Here is a 24,033-nt window from a genome sequence, read left to right as displayed (position 1 = left end):
GTGTTTTTTAAACTTTTTTTGACAGTTTACCTTTTGGGGGGCTGTCCAAAGGGTGCAAGTTTCCACCCCAAAACCCCAATTCTGCACTTTTTTTCGACAGTTTTCATAGGCGAATCTTTTTTGCCTATTCCAATGCACTCACTTCCCGCACTGGCGAAATGTATTTGGAATTGAATACAGGGATAAGTTTCCACCTGGCGAAATGACGTCACCGGCAAAAACTTTTCGCTCGAAAACTGCTTATTACGGCTAATTGAATATGCCCCTAAGATTGAGAATGTTGGTTGTGGTTTCCACCTGTCCTATAGGATTTTTAGGAGAGGAGTTTGTGGAGTCTGGGCATCCACTATACAATTTTATGTCGGATATCTGTCCAATCTGGCTGGTTGGAATGAAAACCTGGTAATGTATTGGAGCAAATGACAGTCGATCACATGGTATTAAACACAGACAAAAAAAAAATTTAAAATTGGTTAAATTTGTGTATTTTTAACCAATTTGTCTGAACAACCATTTTTGGCTGTTTTCCAGTGTTTGTGAACAAATGGACGATTGTCATTTGCTCCCATACATTACCAGGTTTTCATTCCAACCAGCCAGATTGGACAGATATCTGACAGGAAATTGTATAGTGGATGCCCAGCTTTAGCTGATTCTAGGCAGATTTAGTACCTCTGATCTGGTTCACCCTCCCTGTTTCTTTGATGTGTATGAATTTTACTGTATTGGTTCAGCTCACTCAAATGAAGCCCACCAAGCAACAAGAATGTGGACTAATACCAGGGGGATTCCCTCTTAATAGGTTTTTTTTTTTAAGAAGTCACGGCGTTGTACCTGTAGTCACAGCATAATATTCACAGTAAGGGAAGAGCTTGGGGGCAGCCCAGTATGTCTGTAAGTGCTGGGCACGCCCCCAAGAGTGCTGATAAGGGGGCGTGTCTTTAAGACACACCCCTTTTTTCATTGTCACATAAAGGGGTTATTGGCCGCGCGCCTGTGGTGCTCGCTAAAGTGCCCTTTCTATAGTCCGGTGCCCTTTCCGGTGCCGGACCTAGAATGTACACTATATAAGGAATGTAAGTTGCTTCTTATAACCGCAGGACTGTCCTTAAAACAAACTATTGCCGGGTAGTAATTACAAAATTATTCATTAAAAAGTGTGAGATTAATGTGATATCCTGATGTCAGCAGAAGCAAAATTGTAGAGGTTTCTGTGTATCTGTACTTATGTCTATACTGCATTGACAGAACTGTGAGATATATTTGTAGTATTTATTGGTATACAATAGTAGAGACCTTTTTAAAGCTGTTATCAGCAGTACACAAGATTGAGAATTTTTAAGGCTTCTAAGCAGGGGATTGCCCCCCTTCCTTTGACTCTCGTGTCCGTGTGTCCAGATGGTGATTTCGGCTGAACAGTCTTCCTCCTTGGGCAGCGGAACCACCTCAGGAGTGACGTCCCCATATGGCGGGTGAGGTGTTCCGGATGCGTTTCGTCGCTGTCTGTGACTTGGCCAGGAAGCTAAGTGATTCAGGCAGTCCATTCTCATTTTATCCAAGCTGTCTGCTTAATTGCACTTAATAGCCTCCAATAAATCCGGACTTCTGTTTTCGCTTAGAACACTAAAAAAACAGTGCCTATGAAATCAGTGCAAATCCATATCCACAATAAATATGGGAATGTTTAAAATATACATATACATATAGAATTGGTACCATAACAGACAGTAAACGGTAATGACCATTATACCCTAGATAATGATGACTACACAGACTACGTCTGTCTAATTCTAATGTAACCGTATACTGTCTACATACAAAACAACACAAAAACTTAAAATCTTTAAAGTTCTTTCAAAAAAATAATAATTTTATAAAAATATATTCAGTCCCTCTACAGCTATAAATCAAGTGCATCTCTATTATAAATTCTTCAATGTGCCCCCTTCCATGTAATATAGTGCCTGTCCTTGTTTGCTTTATCATGGGCTAGGTTGTTGTGCTTGGACAGACCATGTTGTAAATATCTGTCCTCTGTATTACATCTATGTAATACAAGAAATCTGATGTTTTAGATGCTCAAGTAGCTTACTATGCTACTGGTCCCACCTAGAAAAGAGGGATTTCTGGGCCTTTCTTCCAGAAAGTGTGTCCTTTTATCTATTTTATTTATTTATTTTATTTATACATTTAGATGCTGTAGTAGTTAATCTTTATTACATCTATGGTAAAAGCTTACCTGCACAAATTATCTCCAAATCTCTTCTCTAGGAATTTCATACATAACTCCTATGTTTGTTTGATTTTCAAAGCGTATTTAGCTGATAGCCTTCAACGTATTAGTAAAACCTAAATAGTATGTTTCATAAGTAGGCTTGGCACTGCGGTATGTTCTCTGATGTATATTATAGTCAAAATTACATTTATTGTCTGGGTTTTGTTATCCCCAGCAATACGCTAAAGGTGCATACACACGAGACGATATTTTGCACGATTTCGAAGCATCGGAACGACAAATCACTTAGAACATGTCCAAATCATGACCGTCCACTCATGATCACAATGCCGATGTGCGGCGGGTCGTTCATCGCGTCTTCTGATCTGCCGATCTTCTTAACAAGATTCAGGTCATTGGTCTGATCGTTTGTCAGATTGGACTTTTTATTCAAAATATCGTTTGTCTGGGAGTTGGCGGGGGAGTTCAAGGCAAATCATTGGCGACATTGCATCTTTTGCGAGTCGTCTAGTCTGTACGCACCTTATGTCTTTTTATGTGGTCCGTAAGACCGGTTATATGAAGATAGATAACATATTGCAATCTCCCCATTACAAATGTTCACAAATTCTATAAAGCACCTCCACAATATTTACTTATCTTTCTATTAATTCCCCCCCTCCAAGTCAAAATTTGCATGTGGTGGAGCAAAACGTGTTCCCATATACATGCCAGTGGTTTGCTTGTTTGTTTAGTAGATTGTTCCAATTAAAATAATTATGATTTAAAGTAAAATCTATAGCATTTATGTCATCTCATCATTAGACAACTGGAATCTTTTATACTTTTATATTTTTTTATGGAATGGTGCTTTTTGATTTTTTTTTCATGACATGACACCCACATACATTAAGGCTGCCACTTAAAATCTAACAGTATTATTAAAGATCGTTTGTGTCTGTTATTTGGGAAGCTAATGACAGTACCATTAATACTGTAAAATATGCTATACTTTCACATGTTACTTGTAAGGTAGTGAATGCCTTATACAATTAGACTGCAAGCTGGTGTTCTGTGGCATTTGTGGATCTCCGAGGAACCCTTTGAAAAATTAATATTTTTTTTCTTGGGATGCTACTGGCAAATCTTTAAATTGGGACAATATATTGAAAGATTTTTAGAAGCTCACTGATCTAATGAAATACAATGACCATTTAAAGTCTCAGGAAAAAAGTAGCATTGAGAAATCTGCAATGGAAATGAGGATTGAAAACTTTGGACAAAAGGGGGTTTGGTAACTCAGGATAATGTTAATACTGTAAGGAATCAGAAAATTGGGGGACAAATAGACTTCTATTTCCATGAAGAAGGTCCCAAAGCAGATCCTCCAGACATGATTGGAAGTCCTATTAATAGATAGAGGTAGAAGTGATGGTATTTGAGTTCATAGTTTATTTACCATCATTTTAAAAGCTGTTTTACCTCCATTTCACATTTGCATGGCTACATTTTAGTCTCGTTAGACTCCATGGTCTCAGGAATATTTATGGCAATAAAGGCCGGGTTGTCGTAGCCCCTGTTGATCTTGACTTTAGCATCCCTCTCATTATAGAGACAAAAGGCACAATGTGGAGTTTCCACCTCGATTGTCTTGCTGAAGTTACTGAAGTCCACACGATATTTGCCCTCGTTGGTTTTCGACACAATCGGTGCAAATCGATATCCCCAAAGCACTTCGTCAGGGATGTAGGATGTACGGACTTGGCAAGTAGCACTTGTGGCCTCCACTGTGCCATCTAAGAAAACCACCAGCTCGAAATCGTGCTGAAGCATTGTCTCGGCTGACATCTCAAAGAAGGGACTGTTTTTATTAATGATGTGGTAGATGGTCAGTGGAGACACGATGAAGAGATTCTCATTTCCTTCGTCCACTAGGAATTCGATGTTTACTTGGTCCAAAATAATTGTCTCCCCTTCTGGTGTTACAGTGGTCTTCAGCAATTTTCCGTAAATATGGCTGCCTATCAGCAAGCTCTTGCGTAGGTTTGCTACTCGTATAAGTAAGCACAGTTTTCCCCCTCTCTTGCTAATGACTGCATTTTTGCTGAAGGTTATGGTTTTGCCCCTTTTCTTTGGTCTGGAGATCTTTGCTAGGATAGCTCCGCACATGAAGGAGTTAATGATGACCCCCAGAATGGACTGAATTATCAGCAGGAATATTGCCGTGCCGCACTGCTCTGTAACACAGCGGAACCCATAGCCAATAGTCACTTGGGTTTCCAGAGAGAAGAGAAAGGAAGAGGTCAGCCCATTAATATTTTCCACACATGGGGTGTGGTTAATAGAGGGGTTAAACTCGGGGAGGTCCTTATGCAAGTAGGCAACGGCGTACCACAGCAGGCCAAAGAGAAACCAGCTCCCCAAAAAAGCTGAAATGAAAACAGTCATTTTGTACCTCCATTTTAAGTCCAGGACAGTGGTCCAGATATCGGACAAGAAAGCTATTCTAGATGTCTCTTCCACATTCCCAAACTCAATGTTGCATCTTCCATCCTTGGAGACCAGTCGTGCCCGGCGCCGTTGGAGTTCTTTAAGGGGAATGTTGAGCTTCTTCCGTAGGTAGGATAACATACTGACTTGGAAACCGAACCACCTAAAAGTGAAAGAACATATAAGGTTTATTTCAACTTCCAACATGAGATTAAATGCTCAGTGATGTTATCAATCTATATATGAACAACTGGGACTAATGTTGGAAGGTGAAGAGGTTTGAGCATTACTGCTTAATATCCTGCTTATCCAGGGAAGATTGAAATGAAGCAGCACAGATCATACCTTAATGGATGTGACCGCATCCTGTCCCAATTGTGTCTTTGACAACTCTTTAAAAGTGTAAACGTTCTATCACTAGACCTAAAACAAGTTTGTTAATTTCTTTAATTGATTACTTAAACAGGTTTTCAATTCCCGTCAAGAAATCCGTTCTAAGATCAATCCTTTAAATTATATTTTAACTTGTCCACATTGGCAGGACACCAGATAACGCGCTGAAAAGCTTGACCGCCAGCATTCATTGATTTGCAATCCTGCACAGTGCCCAACAGCGCTAGACAGTGGGAAAACGGTGCATACATTAAACAGGGACATACCAGGTAGTCAGAATAAGTATAATTAAAACAAATAGTTGGATGTCCCTCCTTGTGAGACCATAATGGGAAAACTAGAAAGTGGAGGAGTGAGTGTGACTCAGTTTGGAGTGGGAGTAGAACAGCCACTATGGCGTACCAGTCTGAGCGGAAAAGAGGGCAGTAAGGTAGATGTGAGGTGTGCTAGTGTGCGTGGAATAGGCACTGTGAGCAGTATAGGTGGGAGTAGAGTAGGCGTGAAACTGTACCAGTGCAGGTAGTCCATACCTGGGAGTAGGATAGGTGTGAGGGAATTTATGGAATCTCTTCTCAAGTACCCCAAGCAAGCTATTTTTCACCGGGATACGGTCAATATCCCGACCGCTGGGATTCTGGCACTCAGGATGCCGGCGTTAGAATCTCAGCGCCTGGAATCCCAACTATAATTAGCGGGGTGAGGGTTAGCGTTAGGAGTTAGGCACTATGGGAATGGGGAGGGTTAGGTTTAGGGTGCGGGGAGGGTTAGGTTTAGGCACTGTGGAGGTTAGGCGCAGGCATTGGGGAGGGAGAGTTAGGGTTAGTGGGGAGATGGGGAGGGTTAGAATACTCAGTCAAAAAAAACAAAACAAAAACTTGCTAATGAGAGCGTGTATACCTCTCAATCCCAAATGCCAAAGTAAAAAGTTATTGGGAAAACTGTTAAGGAGCTAATTTGGGAGGTATTTCATAATTTTTGTCCTTGAAGCTGCATTTCATTATGAAAGTGAAGGTTTGTGTTTAATATTTGTTGACCAAATTCTGAAAAATTAATTAGAAGTTTAAATAAGTGTCGTATGATATATAGGAGATAATTAAAATCTGAAATTTTTCATATCTCCAGTGATCAAGCAAAATGTCACAGCTTTTCTACTGAAGGATTAGAAACATCTGACTGATTGATATGTTCATCCTGTTCTCTACAATATCCATATCTGTACCTCCGTGCCATTACTTTCTCACATAGCATACTGCTTCTACCCTGGGTGTTGCTGATCTCTGTGATGTCATCAGCTGTCCTTGTGATGTCACCTATTGCTTAACGCTTGTGTGCAGTGTAGATATATGCAGTGTATGGACTGGACACAATCCCTATTTCTGGTGAAACCCTAAATGCTGGAGTGAAAACGTTGGCGACAGGTAGGAAGAGGGTTTATTTTGGTTGGAGTGTTGTGTAAGCCTTGGCATGTACTGTAACTAGAGTGACATTTCCCTTGCACAGTGGGAATGTATGAAAATTGTAATAAAAGTGATGGATGAAACTGATAAACTGAAAAGAACTACAGCTATTTGGAACACTAAAAAGTAGATTATTAACCACGTTAATGTTGCATACGATTTCTTACTACTCTTTCTCTCTTCATTTTACCGTGGAAAATTCCCCTTGTGGTAACGAGATTGGTCATATAGGGGAGCTGTACACATGATCCTTCACAAGGCTAAAACCAAAATGTGGGCATCTAAAGATGGCGTCAGCTGTCGGGGCCAATTTTAGGTTGGTATTTGGTAGAGCTTATTTCCCCTTCACGCTAGGGACCTGGAAGTGACGTGCAGTGAGGGCGGAAGTGCGGTTCCATGCCCGTAAAGTCCACTTAAAAAAGAAACTTCACATCACGCTTCGGGCACAATGGCTCGCTACGCTCGCCAAAAAATTGTATCCCCCTCTCTATGTCCACATGGCTGGTAGGGAATGACATTGGACAGTAGCTGATGACGTCAGTGTCCTCTCCGCGAAGGTAATCTAGACACTATAGTTGGTATATTGGGTATGCATTTATGATGCCGGCGGTCGCTATGCCGACCTCCGGCATCTCCACTACAGAATCCCGGTGAGGGTTAATTAACCTACGCCGGGAGACTGTAGCCTGGCATCCTGATAGAAGGGATGCCGGGCGCCCAGCGCGGACAGCCGCGGGGGGGGTTGGGTTAGGTTTAGGGTTCCGGGGGGGGACTTAGGGTAGGCACCTCCCCCCACCCCCCCCAGAGGTTAGTTTTAGGCTAGGAGGAGGGAGGGTTAGGGTTAGGCACCCCCGGGGGGATCTTAGGGTTAGGTACCTCCCTGGGGGACTTGGGTTTAGATGGCTTTAGAAAGGGGTGGTTAGGTTTAGGCACTTAGAGGGGGGATTAGGGTTAGGCACAGGAAGGGGAGGTTAGGGTTAGGAACCCATAAGGGAGGGTTAGGGTTAGGGGGTAGATTAGGTTAGATCATACTTACCTTTTGGACGATCGGGATTTCCATCCACGTCCATGCGGCCGGCGGTATAACATATGTATTCCGTATATTGGCCAGATCAGTCTCCATTGAGAATAATAGGGGCTGCAGCGCTAGTTTGCCTAAATGCAGGAGATATCTCCAATAGCTCCCGTGTTAAATCTTACACTGCAGGGATAACTCACTGTTTCTGCATGATTTAATGCTTATTATCTCCATAATCACATCAGTGGCGGTTCCACATGATATGGTGACCCTTGTTTAGGACTTGCCACCTTGTGATTTTCACAGCCAGTTTGTTTTCTACTGTACATAATAAGCTTTAACTGTGCAGCATGCTTGGGTGCAAAGAGATCACAGAAAGTCACCTGTATCTGATGGCGGCACAGGTCATGTTGGTCTAGGATGGAAGACCATAAATGGGGTCCTACAATGACATCTGAAAGTTCTGACGTGTGCAAGAACATATATATAACCGCACTGATCAAGATCCAGCGATTAGCACCTCAGCTAAGGCCTTGCTATTTAACTTTTTCCTATTCTATCTCATCATATGATATACATCAGGTAATAAACAAATAAATGTAAAGGTTGTAGACCGCCAAGAACCATCATTTATTTAAATCGATATTGGTAAAAGAGAGGTTAATGTTTTGCCTGTTGGTTGAATCTGGCCACAAAAGTCGTCACTGAGGGCCTGGTTCAGACCCGCTCGCGAGCGATATGCGCTCACAAGCGGGTCGATGGTGGCCCAGTGCGCATGCGCACGATGGAGCCTGCTCCGTCGTGTGCATGCGTGAGACCCGGATAGCGAAGGGCAAACCGTCGCTCCAGGTCTCGCAATAAAGGGGGCTTACTGTCGATGTTGAGTGACAGCTCGCCCCCTTTCGGTGGGCGTGCCGGGGAAGTGGCTGCCCAAACGGAGGCGTTCCCATGTGAACACCTCCGTTTGGGGGCGGCCCCACTGACATCACGAGTGATGTCAGTGGGAGAGATTCCGGCTCTGTTAGAGCCGAAATGTCTTTGGGGCTTGCGGCAACGAGACCCTACCACAAGGGTATCGTCGCAAGCCTGATGGTCGCGATGGTCTTGACTCTTGACCATCGCGACCATCTTCCTGGCCGCTCGCTGTAGCTGTGGGTGGTCACCCACAGCTATGCGAGCGGCCAGGTGGCCGCTCTAAAAATAACAAAAGCCCGGCCATGATTCAGAGCGAGCGCTCTGTCAGAGCGTCCGGCTCTGAATCAGGGCCTGAGCTCACAGAGACAAGTTGAGGGGAGAGGGGTAATGGGCAATCCATGGCTGATTTTATCCTATGGATTCCATATCAGGCCTGGAGCAATAAGTGGGGTTTTAGCACAACTGGTTACCCAAGCTGCTCTGTTATTCTGTATTTGTCACAAGAGAAATCATTTAAGATTCTACTTTCAGTCTTTGATATTCAGCTGTACTTGGATTTCAATTTCAATTAAGATTGTAAATCATTTCAAGGAAATCCATTGTGTAATAAAGGAATAAATTGAGTCTCCATAATTGCTTCTGTAATATACTGGAAAATGAGACCTTTACATTCTCAGGGTGAGGTTCAATTTGTTTTTTTTGGGCGCCTGACAAAGCTATACAATTGTTGCGCTGATCGGGCGAGAGTGCCGCACCCATTATTTCTGCTCACACTCTCCTGAGGTGGAGGAGAGGAGAACAGTGCGAAGTGTCAGGCTTTTGGGTGCCCAAAGTGCATTTTCGGCAGTGCGCTCAATATTTTAGACTCAATTTAGCTGTTTTACACATCTAAACCCGATGTATTTGGGCGCGGCGTGCACAGAAAGTAATGGGCACCAGGTTACTCCTGCTGGATCTGCACATCAATTGAATGTTTAGATTGGGTGCGCAAAAACAATTGCGTAGCCCAGAGGTTACCAAGCTTTGTCCTCAAGGGACCCAAACAGTCCAGGTTTTAAGGATATCCATCCTTGACCCAGTGGCGGAACTAGACTTTTCATTTAGGGGGGGCGGTTTAATGATAATAACCCTGACTCCTCCTCTCTTCTATCCTGACACCACCCCTTTTTGGTCCCAACTCCTCCCTTTGGTGACTCCTACTGTGCCTAACACACAGCCAGACGCCAACCCCTCCACACTGTGTGGCCAGGTACAAACGCAGGGTTCGTAGGAGGGGGTTTGCGTGTGTGTGTGTGTGCGTGCGTGTGTGTGTGTGTGTGTTAGTTAGTTAGTTAGTTAGATAAATAAATATATCACTTATCCCCAAGCAAGCAGCGTCACTCGGTGTAATTCCAATGAAACAAACTTGTATTAAGTTACATCAAAAACATGACTTCCGACGTTTCGGGGTTCAGACGCCCCTTTGTCAAAGTGAAGAGATCAGTTACTCCCGAGTCCCAGAGCCTGAGCAGACAGGCAAGGACGCTAGGGGGGGCGATCACTCCAATCGCCCCCCCCTGGATCCGCCACTGCCTTGAACACAGGTGATTTAATTAGTTAGTCAATTTGATCTAACCACCTGTGCATTTGGGACCCTCTGCAATAGCCCTTTCTGTGTCTCAAAAATCTCTGCACATGTAATTGTTGTGTACAGTTGCATCCCTCCCCGGTGCAGGCAGGTGAGTAATGCTTGCGGTGAATCCGCGTGTTAGTAAAAAGGGGGCGTGTCCTCACGGGTAGGGGGCATGGTGATGTGACCTGAACCCCCGTATTAATCACTTTGGGGGTGCCGGAGATGCGTACTGCCCCCGGGGACCAGTCTATTTGCAGCACGAACGCCTTACTGTGATAGGAGCCGAGTGCTGCACGTAATGCTACAGTTCGCCCATCTCCTGTCACCGAGGAGGCACTTTGGTGTCACCCATCAACGGGTGACACCCGGGTGCGGCCCACCCCCCCTGGTGACGACACTGGTTGTGCAATGAATGAAAGCAGATGCCCAGCTTCTGGAAACACCAGGTAGCTTAATGGATGATCTGGCTCAGATTGCAAATATGAATAAAATAGAGTGAATATACAGTAGTAGCGACAGTGATAATAGTGGTAGTATCAGTGGGAGGGATCATGATATCACTGTCACGTTTGTGCCTTCACTATGGGATACATTTACATTTACATAATATGTGGTTGGCTCTAGATCAGTGTAACCTACGGCATACTTGCCGGCAATCAGTTCCCTCCTTCCGGGAGGGAGCTGATTGTCGGCTAACAGCGGGGGGCGTGCCCGGCCATGACATCACATTTGGGGGTGGAGCCGAGTCATTGTGGCCCCGCCCCCTCTTCACTATGCCCTTGTTTTTGCCATTGTGAAGCAGGGGACGGGATCACGATGACACGATTCAGCGCGAATCGAGTCACCGGGCCCCCCTGCTGCGGGGGTTTTGATGTTAACTCTGCGGAGGGTAGGGAGGGATGCCGGCTTCCGGGAGGCTTGCCTGCCTTTCCGGGGGCCGGGAGCGGTACCCGAAAATCGTGAGGCTTCCGGCCAAATCGGGAGTGTAGGCAAGCCTGACCTACGGTTCTCCAGCTACTTTTGGAACTGAAAGTTCCAGCTGTGTTTTGTAGTTCCACAATACTGAAAAGCCAGAAGCGCTGATAAAAACAGGGTCACTAAATGAAGGCCCCTTACTTTGCAGCCTGTATGCTGGCCAGTCTTCTTAAGTTCTGGAGCATCTCTGGAGCAGCGCAGAGGACTAAACTTGCATGTGGAAAGCTTATATTCCTGTACAAAGTAAATAAATATGTTTTGTAATCGCCTATCTTAAGATCTCTCACAAGAATGACATTTAAAAGCAAATGATCTATTGATTTCCATCTTTTAATGCAGCATAAACTTGATAACGCTTCTGTAAACTACCGTTCTCCAATTAACAGGGTGTGTGATTAATTTTATTTAGGTCAAAAGCAATAGAGATCCAGTTCTGAGATATAGTGGCCTATAAATTATGACTTCATAGTGGTATTTGATTGATTTATTTATTTTTAAACTTCTCTCTATAATTTATACAAACAATATCGCTGAGGCATCTCTGCCATGCCTTTCTCTTTTTTTGCAGTTCAGCAATGCTCAGCTGCACGGTAACTCTGACTGGGAGCGGCATAGGTTAACTTACTGCTTTTCCAGGCCAATCTTAGCACTTGTGTTCATAGATTAAGGGGTCTATTTACTAAGCAGTGTTAGGAGACAGAGTGAAAAGTGATAAAGTGCCAGCCAATCAGCTCCCAATTCATTTTTCAAACACAGCCTGTGAGATGACAGCTGATTGGCTGGCACCTTATCACTTTCTTATCACTTTTCACTCTGTCTCTTAACACTGCTTAGTAAATAGACCCCTAAATGTTTCACAAGCCCTTTATACATTAAATGATGCTTTATTCAAAGAATTAAACCTTTTTATTTTAGATTATTTTAATTTCTCTCCCTCGTGAGAGGCCAATGTCCGAGCTAGTATTGTGGCAGACCAAATAATGCCGGCCCGTAATACTTATTAAATTGGCTTGGGAAACCTTCACCTGCAAATTCTGGAGCTGTAGGTGTTCAGAGTTTTTGCTGGCAGTAAACTTCTGATGTATATGGTGAAAAAAAGGCCTATTGCTGGTGAAGATCTCCAGTTTTCACTGGAAATAGTTCTTTTTGTCCTTTAATAATTCTGCCACGTTGTGCATCCATCTTTAATGAGGCCTGACCTGCAGTGACTTAAAAGATTCTTGAGTCTTGTGCATGTCCCAGTTAATGCTTTTACTGAATGTATCCCCTTTTCTGAGCTTTTCAGCCATGTTTTGAAATATACTGTATGCGATCGGACATAGGGCCTGATTCAGACCCGGACGCTATTTGCGGACGCTCATTCTTAAAAAGGGGCCGGATATTTAAAGTGAGCGCTCGCTCTTTGCGGTGTGTTGACGCCTCTATGTTAGAACGAGCGTCCGAAAAATTTGCTCGCTATTTTGTAAAGACGCCCCTTTGCCGTTCGCATCACACGTAATCTCCGTTATTCATTAGATTAATCGGGAACATCGAAAGGCGTCTGAACTGCTCGCAGTGTTTGTGGTAGGATTTACTTCCCGCAATCACTGCGAGCAGTTCAGGCTAAAAGACAACAGAGTCACGTGGTCGATGACGCTCATTTACTAATTATGCACTCCCATTAAACGCCGTTTTGACCGTTTGGCACGTCTGCGTTCGGATCTCCATTTTCATGGACCTTCCCCAGTTACCACCCACAAACGGTACATTCTGTCAATCAAATTAGCAGCCCCTCGTTGTTTTACGAGCGCACGATTTCCGACCGCAGTGACTGGTTTGCGCATACGCATTGAGAACCATACGCATGCGCAGTTGTGCGAACATCGCTCAGAGCGAACGAGCGGCTCTGAATCAGGCCCATAATGTATTGAGAAAACCTGTTGTTGCCGGGGGGCGCACTTAGGGCCTGATTTAGAGATGTATACGCTAATTAGGGGTGTGCACCGGCCACTTTTCGTGTTTTGTGTTTTGGTTTTGGATCTGGATCTTTCTTCATGTTTTGGATCTGGATTGGTTTTGCCAAAACCACCCTTCCGTGTTTTGGGTTCTGGGTTTTGTGTTTTGGATCTGTATTTTTTTGAAAGAAAGCATAAAAACAGCTAAAATCACAGAATTTGTAGGTTTATCTGCTCCTATGCTATTATTAACCTCAATAACCTTAATTTCCACTCATTTCCAGTCTATTCTGAACACCTCACACCTCACAATAGTGTTTTTATGTCCAAAAGGTTGCACCGAGGTAGCTGGATGACTATGCTAAGCGACACGAGTGGGCGGCACAAACACGTGACCCATCTAGGAGTGACACTGCAGTGGCAGACAGGATGGCAGTTTGAAAAACTAGGCCCCAAACTGTACATAATGCAAAGAAAAAAAAGAGGCGCAAGATGGAATTGTCCTTGGGCCCTCCCACCCACCCTTATGTTGTATAAACAGGACATGCACACTTTAACAAAGCAAACATTTCAGCGCCAGGGTCTGCCACACAACTGTGGCTGAAATGATTGGTTCGTTTGGGCCCCCACAAAACAAGCTGGCAATTGTGTCCCTCCACAAACTGGCTCTACGGAGGCAAGATGTCATCCTCATCCTCCTCATCCACCGATTCCTCACCCTCTTCAGTGTGTACATCCTCATCCTCACAAAGTATTAACTCGTCCCCACTTGAATCCACCACCACAGGTCCCTCTGTACCTTCTGGAGGCTGGTCTCCCTGGAAGAGCTGATAATTCATTTTGATGAACATCATCTTCTCCACATTCTGTGGAAGCAACCTCCTACGCATTTCGCTGACAAGGTTCCCGGCTGCACTAAACACTCTTTCGGAGTACACACTGGAGGGGGGGCAACTCAGGTAAAATAGAGCCAGTTTGTACAGGGGCCTCCAAATTGCCTCTTTTTCCTGCCAGTACTGGTATGGACTGTCTGACATGCCTACTTGGATGCTGTCACCGATGTAATCCTCCACCATTCTGTCAATGGTGACAGTATCATATGCAGTGACAGTAGACATGTCAGAAATTGTTCCCAGGTCCTTCAGTCCGGACCAGATGTCCAAACTTGGTCCTGCCTGCCCTGCATCACCGCCAGCGGGTTGCTTAGGATACCTAAGTTTTTTCCTGGCAGCCCCAGTTGCGGGAGAAAATGAAGAAGGAGCTGTTGACGTGTCACGTTCCGCTTCAGCTGACAGTGTGTTCACCAGCAGGTCTTTGCACCTCTGCAGGCTTGTGTCGGCCGGAAAGAGAGACACCACATAGGCTTTAAACCTAGGATCGAGCACGGTGGCCAAAATGTAGTGGTCTGATTTCAACAGATTGACCACACTGGAATCCTGGCAAAGCGAATGAAGGGCTTCATCCACAAGTCCCACATGCCGAGCGGAATCGCTCCGTCTTAGCTCCTCCTTCACTTTCTCCAGCTGCTTCTGCAAAAGCCTGATGAGGGGAATGACCTGACTCAAGCTGGCAGTGTCTGAACTGACTTCACGTGTGGCAAGTTCGAAGGGCTGGAGAACCTTGCACAACACTGAAATCATTCTCCACTGCGCTTGAGTCAGGTGCATACCCCCTCCTTTGCCTATGTCATAGGTGGATGTATAGGCTTGTATGGCCTTTTGCTGCTCCTCCATCCTCTGAAGCATATAGAGGGTTGAGCTCCACCGCGTCACAACCTCTTGCTTCAGGTGATGGCGGGGCGGGTTCAAGAGTGTTTGCTGGCGCTCCAGTCTTCGGCACGCAGTCGCTGAATGGCGAAAGTGGCCAGAAATTTTTCGGGCCACCCAAAGGGTCTCCTGCACGCCCCTGTCGCTTTTCAGAAAATTCTGCACCACCAAGTTTATTGTGTGAGCAAAACATGGGATGTGCTGGAATTTGCCCAGATGTAATGCCCGCACAATATTGGTGGCGTTGTCAGATACCCCACTTAGACTCTCCTGGGGATTTGTGATAAGCCACTGGGCAATGATTTCCCTCAGTTTCTCTAAGAGGTTGCCGGCAGTGTGCCTCTTACTGAAACCGGTGATACACAGCGTAGCCTGCCTTGTAACGAGCTGGCGTTTCTGAGATGCTGCTACTGGTGACGCTGCTGCTGTTGCTGCGTAAGGTGATACATCTACCCAGTGGGCTGTCACAGTCATATAGTCCTTAGTCTGCCCTGTTCCACTTGTCCACATGTCCGTGGTTAAGTGGACAGTGTGTACAACGGCATTTTTCAGGACACTGAGGACACTTTTTCTGACGTTTCTGTACTGTCTCGGTATCGCCTGCCTAGTGAAGTGGAATCTAGACGGGATTTGGAACCGGGGACACACTACCTCCATCAATTGTCTAAATCCCACTGCACTAATGGCGGATACCGGACGCACGTCTAACACCAACATAGCAGTCAAGGCCTCAGTTATACGTTTTGCTTCAGGATGACTGCTGTCGTACTTCATCCTCCTCGCTAAGGACTGTTGGAGCGTCAATTGTTTAGTAAAAGTAGTGGTGTTCCTACTTCCTCTCTGGGATGATGAACGACTCCCAGCAGCAGCAACAGCAGCAACGGCAGCAGTAGGCGTAGCAATGCAGGATCCTCCGGAGGAATCCCGGATAGGAGAGTCAGTTATGCCAGTGACATGGCCTGCAGGACTACTTCCGATCCTGACTAAGGAGGAAATTGACGAGGAGGGAGTTGACGGTGTGGTTTGCAGGCGCTTGGATACAACAGGACAACGGGATTTAGGTGTCCCTGGACTGCTTATGGTCTTAGCCAAAGTTTCTGAACTGGACAGTAACTTTTTATGAACGCGCTGCAGGTGCCGTATAAGGGAGGATGTTCCTAGGTGGTTGACGTCCCTACCCCTACTTATTTCACCTTTACATATGGTACATATGGCAAGACAGTTGTTGTCCGGATTTGGATAGAAATATTGCCAGACCAAAGAGGTGGAATGTTTGGTCTTCTGCCCAGGCATGACCGTGATGGGCTTTTTCATCCCACGGACAACAACTGTCTCCCCCGGAGCCTGATTTAAACAAACCACATCACCATCAGAATCCTCCTCGCCAACTTCCTCCTCAGCGCCAGCTACACCAGTATCCTCATCCTGTTGTACTTCAACAGTGACATCTTCAATTTGCATATCAGCAAGTGGACTGTGGGTGCTCCTTTCAGCACTTGCAGGGGGCGTGCAAATGGTGGAAAGAGCCACCTCTTCCCGTCCAGTGCTGGGAAGGTCAGGCATCGCAACCACCACCACACTTGGACTCTCCTTGGGGATTTGTGATATCTTCTTAGAAAGCACAGTTCTTCGCTGTGCTTTTGCCAGCTTAACTCTTTTGATTTTTTTAGTGGGAGGAGGGCTTCCATCGTCATGTGAAGCTGAACCACTAGTCATGAACATACTAGGGATCGACCTTAGCCGTTCCTTGCCACTCCGTGTCGTAAATGGCATATTGGCAAGTTTACGTTTCTCTTCAGATGATTTAAATGTTTTTTTCAAGGTCATTTTCCTGAACTTTGTCATTTGGGATTGTATGTGCCCTCTACTATGACATTGGGCATCGGCCTTGGCAGACGACGTTGATGGCATGTTATCGTCTATGTCATGACTAGTGGCAGCAGCTTCAGCACTAAGTGGTTCTTGATCTTTCTCTATTTTATTTTTATCGGAGAAAGTTTGTTCCTCCATTTATGTTATATCGATTTGATATATACGTGCGGCTAAACACAGAAAATATTTTTTTATTTTTGCTGGAGACTAGTGCACTTTGTGGGTTACACCAGCCTTTAAGAAATGAGCCAGCCGGCTCTTTACTTATGGGACACAGGCGCACGCTTGGCGCTGCTCCTTTGTTGATGCACATGTGGCTACTGCGCACACAATTCACAAACACAGAAAATAATTTTTTTTTTGGTTTGGACTGGAGTGTACTTTGGGGGTTACAGCACCCTTTAACGGTCAAGCCAGCCAACCCTTTACTTATGACACAGGCGCACGCTTGGCACTACTTTGTTGATGCACGTGCGGCTACTGCGCACACAATTCACAAACACAGAAAATAATTTTTTTTTTGGTTTGGACTGGAGTGTACTTTCGGGGGTTACAGCACCCTTTAACAGTCAAGCCAGCCGGCCCTTTACTTATGACACAGGCGCACGCTTGGCACTACTTTGTTGATGCACGTGCGGCTACTGCGCACACAATTCACAAACACAGAAAATATATTATTTTTTTAGCACTTGGGGGGAGCACCCCTGATGGACAGAGCACCCCCTGGACAACACTACAGCACCCCTTTAGGACTGGGACACTGCACAGGACTTTGGAGTGGACACAGCCCCTATGGAGAACTGACTGCACAACACAGTCCAGCCAGCCCCTATGGACTTTGAAGTAGTGGACACAGCCCCTATTAACAACAGCAGCACAGCACAACACAGCCAGCCCCTATGGACTTTGAAGTAGTGGACAACAGCAGCACTACACTACACTACACTACACTACACAGCCCTAACTCCCACCCTCCCTCTTCACTGTCCAGTGAGAAAATGGCGCCGACGCGGGTACCTTATATAGGATCCAAAACCCGCGAGACTCGGAAGGCGGGATGATGACGTTTTGCCTCGATTTCAGATCCTAGTCAGGCGGGAAAAGTCGAGCCTGACTCGGATCGGACTCGGATCGGGGGGGCTCGGGGGGGTTCGGATTTCAGAAATCCGAACCCGCTCACCCCTAACGCTAATGCAATCGCATTTACGCTTTAGCATGGAACAGAGATGCAAGAATGTACTTATCCGAGCAAAGGGTTCACTCAACCCTTGAAATGTATTTTTGACCAATGCACAAAGCACAGCAGAGCTTTTGGTGTATACAGGGACAGAGCAAATAAACCTTTTATGCCGGGTGATGTGAATGCATACTGTAGCACGAGGTTATTAGACTTATTACAGCAGTTTTCCTGACACAATCGTGTACAAGACAATAGAAGAAATTAATCTGCAGCTGGAAAGCATGTGAGCTCACGTGCCCTGAGTGGTTGCAGTCACTCCCCATGCCAGTATATACAGGGAAGGTGTTCTACTGACAGTGATCATGCGGCTATATCAGCTGACACAATATTACTACTCATAACTAATGCTTGTAAAGTAATTCACTTACTCACCGGTATCTCAGTCTGTCAGCATATCGTAAACATTTAAAGCCACTAATTAAAAAAAAAAAAAAAAACTGTCCATCTAAATCATTAATTGATTTCACAGCTTTGGTTTGTTGTCATTAGAGTAATACAGGTTGAGTCTCCCATATCCAAAATGCTCGGGACCAGGGGTATTCTGTATAACGGAATATTCCGTATTTTGGAATATTTGCATATCATAATGAGATATTTTGGGAATGGGACCCCAATATACACACAGTATGCATTTATGTGCTATATACACCTTATACACATAGCCTGCCAGTCATTGTATACAATAGTTTCAATAATTTTGTGGCTCAAGCAAAGTTTGTGTACATACATGAAATTCATTTATGTTTCATATACATCTTATACCCACAGCCTGAAGGTAATTTTATACAATATTTGTAATAATTTGTGCCTTAGACAAAGTTTGTGTACATTGAACCATCAAAAATCAAAGGTTTCATTATCTCAGTCATGCCAAAATTATTCCGTATTTCGGAATATTTGGATATGGGAGACTCAACCTGTATCTGAAATAATCCTCTTGGTGTAAAGTGTTAATCTTTATTGATGCCGTTTATCTCTAAGATTAGAAAGTGACACTGGTTGTGCAGACTGGTGTTACATAATCATTGTTACAGGGAGTATAAAATCTTTACAGGCTCTGCCATACTAGATTAGAGGTCAAATCCTCGCTCCATCTGGCCTAATACACAGAAAGCTGGAGGTAAACCATTTACTGTACATTCTCAAAGCCCATTCAAAATATTATTCTTCTCATTTATTTATAGGGAGCCACACAGTGTCCTTAGCGCCGTACAAGAACAATAACATAAATGACCTATAAATAGAAAAACTGATCCAACAGACTTTACAGGGGGCAAAAAGCAAACTGAGAAATAATTGTACAAGCATATGAGACACAGGGCCTGATTCAGAGCCGGACGCTCTTTAAGAGGGCTCGCTCTGAATCAGGGCATTTTTATTTTTTTTGCGGCCTCCTGGCCGCTCGCTAAGCTGTGGGTGACCACCCACCTCTTTTGCGGGCGGCCGCGCGATGGTCGCGACCATTGGGGCTTGCGACGAGACCCTTGTGGTAGGGTCTCGTCCATCGCAAGCCCCAGAGTGCTTCCTGCTCTAACAGAGCAGGAAGCTCTCCACTGACATCACTGGTGACGTCAGTGGTGCCTCCCACAAACGGCAGGCATTCCTTCGGGAACGCCTCCGTTTGTGTAGCCACCCCCCCGCCCCGCCTACAAAACGGGGCGAGCTGTCGATCAGCATCGACAGCCACCCCTTTTGTAGTGAGTCCCGGAGTCAGAGAATTTCTCTCTCGCTCCGAGGCTTGCGCGCAGCGCGCACCACACCCCACCATCGACCCGCGAGCGGGTCTGAATCAAGCCCACAGTTCTTACTTAGGAGTAACCAGTGGCCCCGTATCTGGGAAGGGCAGACGGCTGGGATCACTGACTGTAACTCATAAGTAGGGTGCCCAGGAGACCAGGAAAGTGTGGGGTGAGAACTAAAAGGGTTAAGGGCCCTGCTCGCGCACACTCACATTCACAAACTCATAAACCTATTCTCACACACAGCATCACTCTGTTTTTGTCATGTCGTGTCACTTTGAACACAAGGGGGTAAATTTACTAAGATGGGAGTTCTATTAAGAAGTGATGTTGCCTATAGCAACCTATCAGATTCCAGGTATTCTCTTCTAGAAGGTGCTAGACAAATGAGAAGTAGAATCTGATTGGTTGCTATGGGCAACATCACTTCTTAAATAGAGCTCCCAAGGACTTTTAAATTTTTTTATTTACGGTCCAACCCCAATTTACCTTGTACAAAAAAAAAAATGATATAAAGTGCCCTAAACGTCAGGTAAGAGTAATGGCGCATATACACTACACGATTAAAATAAATGATGATGTTATCGTTCAATCGTTCATTAATCGTGCAGTAATTATGCCAGCGATGCGCATTCCCGCTGGTCGTTGTCGGCATTTGTCATCGACTGAACATGGCGGCCATACTGCCGATTATCGGCAGGTTGTGCATGCGCGGGGATGAGGGAGAGTGCCGGCACTGAACGACATATCGTTCAGTGTGGGCACAATATCCACTGCACAGTATGATGAACGATGACGATGTTGTCATCGTACACTCGTGTAGTGGATACGCACCTTAAGGGATATATCGCACAAGTTAATCCGCTGTTGGCCGCAGAGTCTTAATGGGTTAAACTGTTGGCTGTGACATTTAATACACCCGTGTACACATGGCGGACTTGGGAAAAAAACACCATGTTTTGTAAAGTAAATGAAAATATTCATCCTAATTTGTAAAGCGCGGCCAGTCCTCCTGTATTGTTAGCTACAGATTCTTTTAACTTCTGTATCACTAATATGTAACATACTACAGTGTACTGAGCGCTTGTATAATACATAGCAAGGGCGAATTAGTACACGGCCCAAATTAGTGGTTCTGGGCTAAGTCTGGGGTGTAAAATCCTAGAAAAAGACCAGAGGTGTAGACAACCTGTGCCACTCCAGCTGCTGTGGAACTACATGTCCCAGAATGCTTTGCCACAGTTATAGCATGCCCTAATAGCACAATTGATGCAGCGCATGTTGAGAAGTGTAGTTCCACAGCAGCTGGAGCGCCGCAGGTTGCCTGCCCCGAAATAGACCATTAGGAAACGCTGGGGTGGGAGGTTTAAAAGTAGGGATAAAAATCTGGACATGATTTATAGCCCAAAATCTTATTGTTTGCTATACTATTTTATGATGAAGAGCGAGTCAGACTATAGGGTCTATATACTGAGCCTTGGAAAGCTATAAAGTACCAACTAATGAGCTCCTAACTGCCACTTTACAGAAAGTTTGTAAAATAACAGGAGCTGATTGGTTGGTACTTTATCTCTTTACAGGCTTCGTACATAGACCCCTATATGATATTCCCCTTTCCCTGCTGAGCAACGTCAGTCAACCCAGTGTATTTGGAACGTTATAGGGCACATTGGACGTCTTCCTGAAGTGATCTGCATAGACCGATCTGTGGGGTAAAGCGATGGACTCACTGGGACGCACAGTAACTAATAATAATCCACAAGTGCAGGACGCGTTATTGCGTTGCTCTTATCCCCTTACAGCAGTCAGTGTGAATTGTCTCTGTGATTTTTGAGTGACGATTGTTTTGTTCCTTTTAGTGCATTTCAGCCTTCACCCCCAAAAACGTTAAGTAAAATCATGTTTGTGGTTGAGCTCATGCAAAAGACTTTCATAGGGTGATTCATTTCACCACAGGTGTGTTTGGCTATCAGCATAGTTGGTAGAACTATAGTTCAGGCCACAGAAGAAATGGGAGACCGAATTTGACTTTGTCCGATTTAGAATAGTAGTTGGTTGTTGTCCTTTCATATTATATTCAAAGTAAATCAATGTTTTTTACCCTCTCACTAACTAGTTATTGATAAATATTTCTATTCAGACCCTGCATCACGGCTCTTCCATTCTTATGTTGCTCTAAGGCTGTCCAGTGTTTGACCCAGTGAGTCCCAAGAGCTGACATCTGCTCATGAGACTGTTAGGGTGGAATTCAATTGATTCCTGCCCCCATTGCGCCCGACGGAGCTACTCAATTCTTGCTCCTGTCGGGCACGATCAGCTGCCAGCGCTACATTTCTGCTCGCAGCCCCTGGAGGATGAGAGCTGAAATGTGCGAAACGTGACATTTTTGGGCGCCCAAAACATCACTTTTCGCCATCGCGACCAGCACTTTGGTCAGGTTTAGCTGCTTTACGCGGCTAAACCCGACCACTTTGGGCGCGATCAGCACGAAAATCTGGGACAATTGCATAGCGGCCCGCGATCTCCTGTCACTTTAGACAGGAGATGCGGGCCGCGAAAACAATTGAATTCCGTCCTTAGAGGTTACACACATAGAGGCATATGTATCAAAGCTTGATGTGAGAGAAAATTCTAACTTACTTTATGCAGGCGGCATTTAAAAAATGTAAGTTAGAAGCTGATTGGTTGGTGATGTATATCTCACAATTTTATCTCGCATCAAGCTTTGATACATATGCCCCACTGAACTCTCTGTTAGAAGCCAGGACACATTATAAGGATTTGTCTCAGTCCCCAAGCGTACGTGACAAAGACAGACTTTGGCACTTGTGTTTAGTCCTGGAGTGAAATGGATCTCCAACAAATTACCACACCAGAAACAATAGGCGCATTTCTATTACAACACTCCTTTTAGCACCTTTATCTTGTTTTACAGAACATTTTGCTTGTTTTTTTTATAAACGTGCTCCAAAATGTTAATGCCGTATTGAGCAGTAATCCCATTATTTTGCGACGTAACCTACTGCTTTCCAGCGATTTCTGCGACCTATGGAACTTTCCGGATAACACTTTATAAAACAAATGCACAAAAAATAAATAAAAAAAATAAGATGACTTTTTTTTGGACAATGCTTCAAACTTATAAAAAAAAGTTGCAGTGTAAGCGCTCATGTAATTTTATTTGTATACCTCCTCCTTGCTGTCTAGCTAACCATTATCATCTAATAGGGACTTTCTCTAACCATCTATCAGTAATACATGTTACATCATTTGGCTGCTTCTGTTATTTAATTGTAGATGATATAAAACATTTACAGGAGGGCACTAAATCGGTGTGATGGAATCTGGCACGGCTTTCTCATGGGGATGCTGGAAAAGCTGTATAATATGATACTGATACAAAACGTTCCCTCGTTTATCTCTTCCTATAATTTCAGCTTGTCTAGTAGTATGTATTGCCTCAATTTATATATTCTCACCTGTGTGTAACCTATAATAAGACAGGTGTGACTCTAAGCATTTAGTGCTAGTAAGGATTGCATTCTCTCTCACCTACCTTGTTACCCAGTCTTTGTTCTTACTCTCATCTGTGTTGCAGGTGTGAAACTATTGTTGTATAGTGGCAGGTCCTTATATATACAGGTGTTGGCAAGGTGTATCCCTGATTATATGCGGCCAGTGCTTAATGTGACTGGCTGTACTTGGAGAGGGTGGAGGGGAAGGGCAGTAATAAATTTAATGGTTTTAATTTAACCATTTAATTGTTACAACTCCAGAAATTCCTTATTCATCATCGTACACAGCCAGGCCATAAACTTATGATAGGTGTGGTATCCTGCCCCAGGTGCTATATATTGCTGTACAGGGGAGCTGGGGTACGGGGATTCCCATCTTTTACATTGCAGGTATTAGACTAGCAAATAAAAACATTTTGTAAAGTTCTACTAATTATAATTTAATCATTTAGATGTCACAGTAACGTAGACTTACTGGGAGGGGATAATACATTCGTAAACATGGGGGCAATATTTATTTTCTGCAATACTGTTCTTTCTACTGGGGGGCAATATTTATTTTCTGCAATACTGTTCTTTCTACTGGGGGGCAATATTTATTTCTATACTACAGGGGCACTATTTATTTATTAAGGTTTTCTTTCATTTTCAGTACGGCATTACAACATCTATATCTTTATTTGTGGGCTGTACCCTTTTGCGTCGCTACAAGTGTGAGGATGCTCAGATACACGTGTGCATGTTGGAACTTGTTGTGCCCCAAGAGCTTACACTATGTTGAGAGTATGACCCTACTGTGCACAGATCAAGGGTACCAGGAGGTGCCCAGAGCTACTCCGCATTGCGACCCATATTTTAGAGGGGTGGGGCCCGATGCGGGAGCAGAACTGGG

General features: G+C 44.6%; 2 protein-coding genes across 5 annotated transcripts in view; one reads left to right on the top strand and one right to left on the bottom strand.

Moving 5' to 3' along the window:
- Positions 1-24,033, top strand: part of KCNJ5 (potassium inwardly rectifying channel subfamily J member 5) — a 165,500-nt gene that overhangs the window by 40,198 nt on the left and 101,269 nt on the right. The window lies entirely within an intron of this gene.
- Positions 1,259-23,215, bottom strand: KCNJ1 (potassium inwardly rectifying channel subfamily J member 1). The gene is made up of 2 exons (XM_088476278.1): positions 23,183-23,215; positions 1,259-4,868 (listed from the first exon to the last, which is right to left on the bottom strand). The coding sequence occupies exon 2, from the start codon at positions 4,844-4,846 to the stop codon at positions 3,719-3,721; it is 1,128 nt and encodes a 375-aa protein (XP_088332404.1). The 5' UTR covers positions 4,847-4,868; positions 23,183-23,215; the 3' UTR covers positions 1,259-3,718.

The sequence above is a fragment of the Taudactylus pleione genome, unplaced genomic scaffold, assembly GCF_031769625.1.
Source record: "Taudactylus pleione unplaced genomic scaffold, aTauple2 ptg000185l, whole genome shotgun sequence".
Lineage (NCBI taxonomy): Eukaryota > Metazoa > Chordata > Amphibia > Anura > Myobatrachidae > Taudactylus > Taudactylus pleione.
The sequence above is the reverse complement of the archived record's forward strand: the minus strand, read 5'-3'. Positions and strand labels throughout refer to the sequence as shown.

Excerpts from the sequence above, each read along its gene's own strand:
- KCNJ1 (XM_088476278.1), bottom strand. The coding sequence starts at position 4,846 with ATGTTATCCTACCTACGGAAGAAGCTCAACATTCCCCTTAAAGAACTC.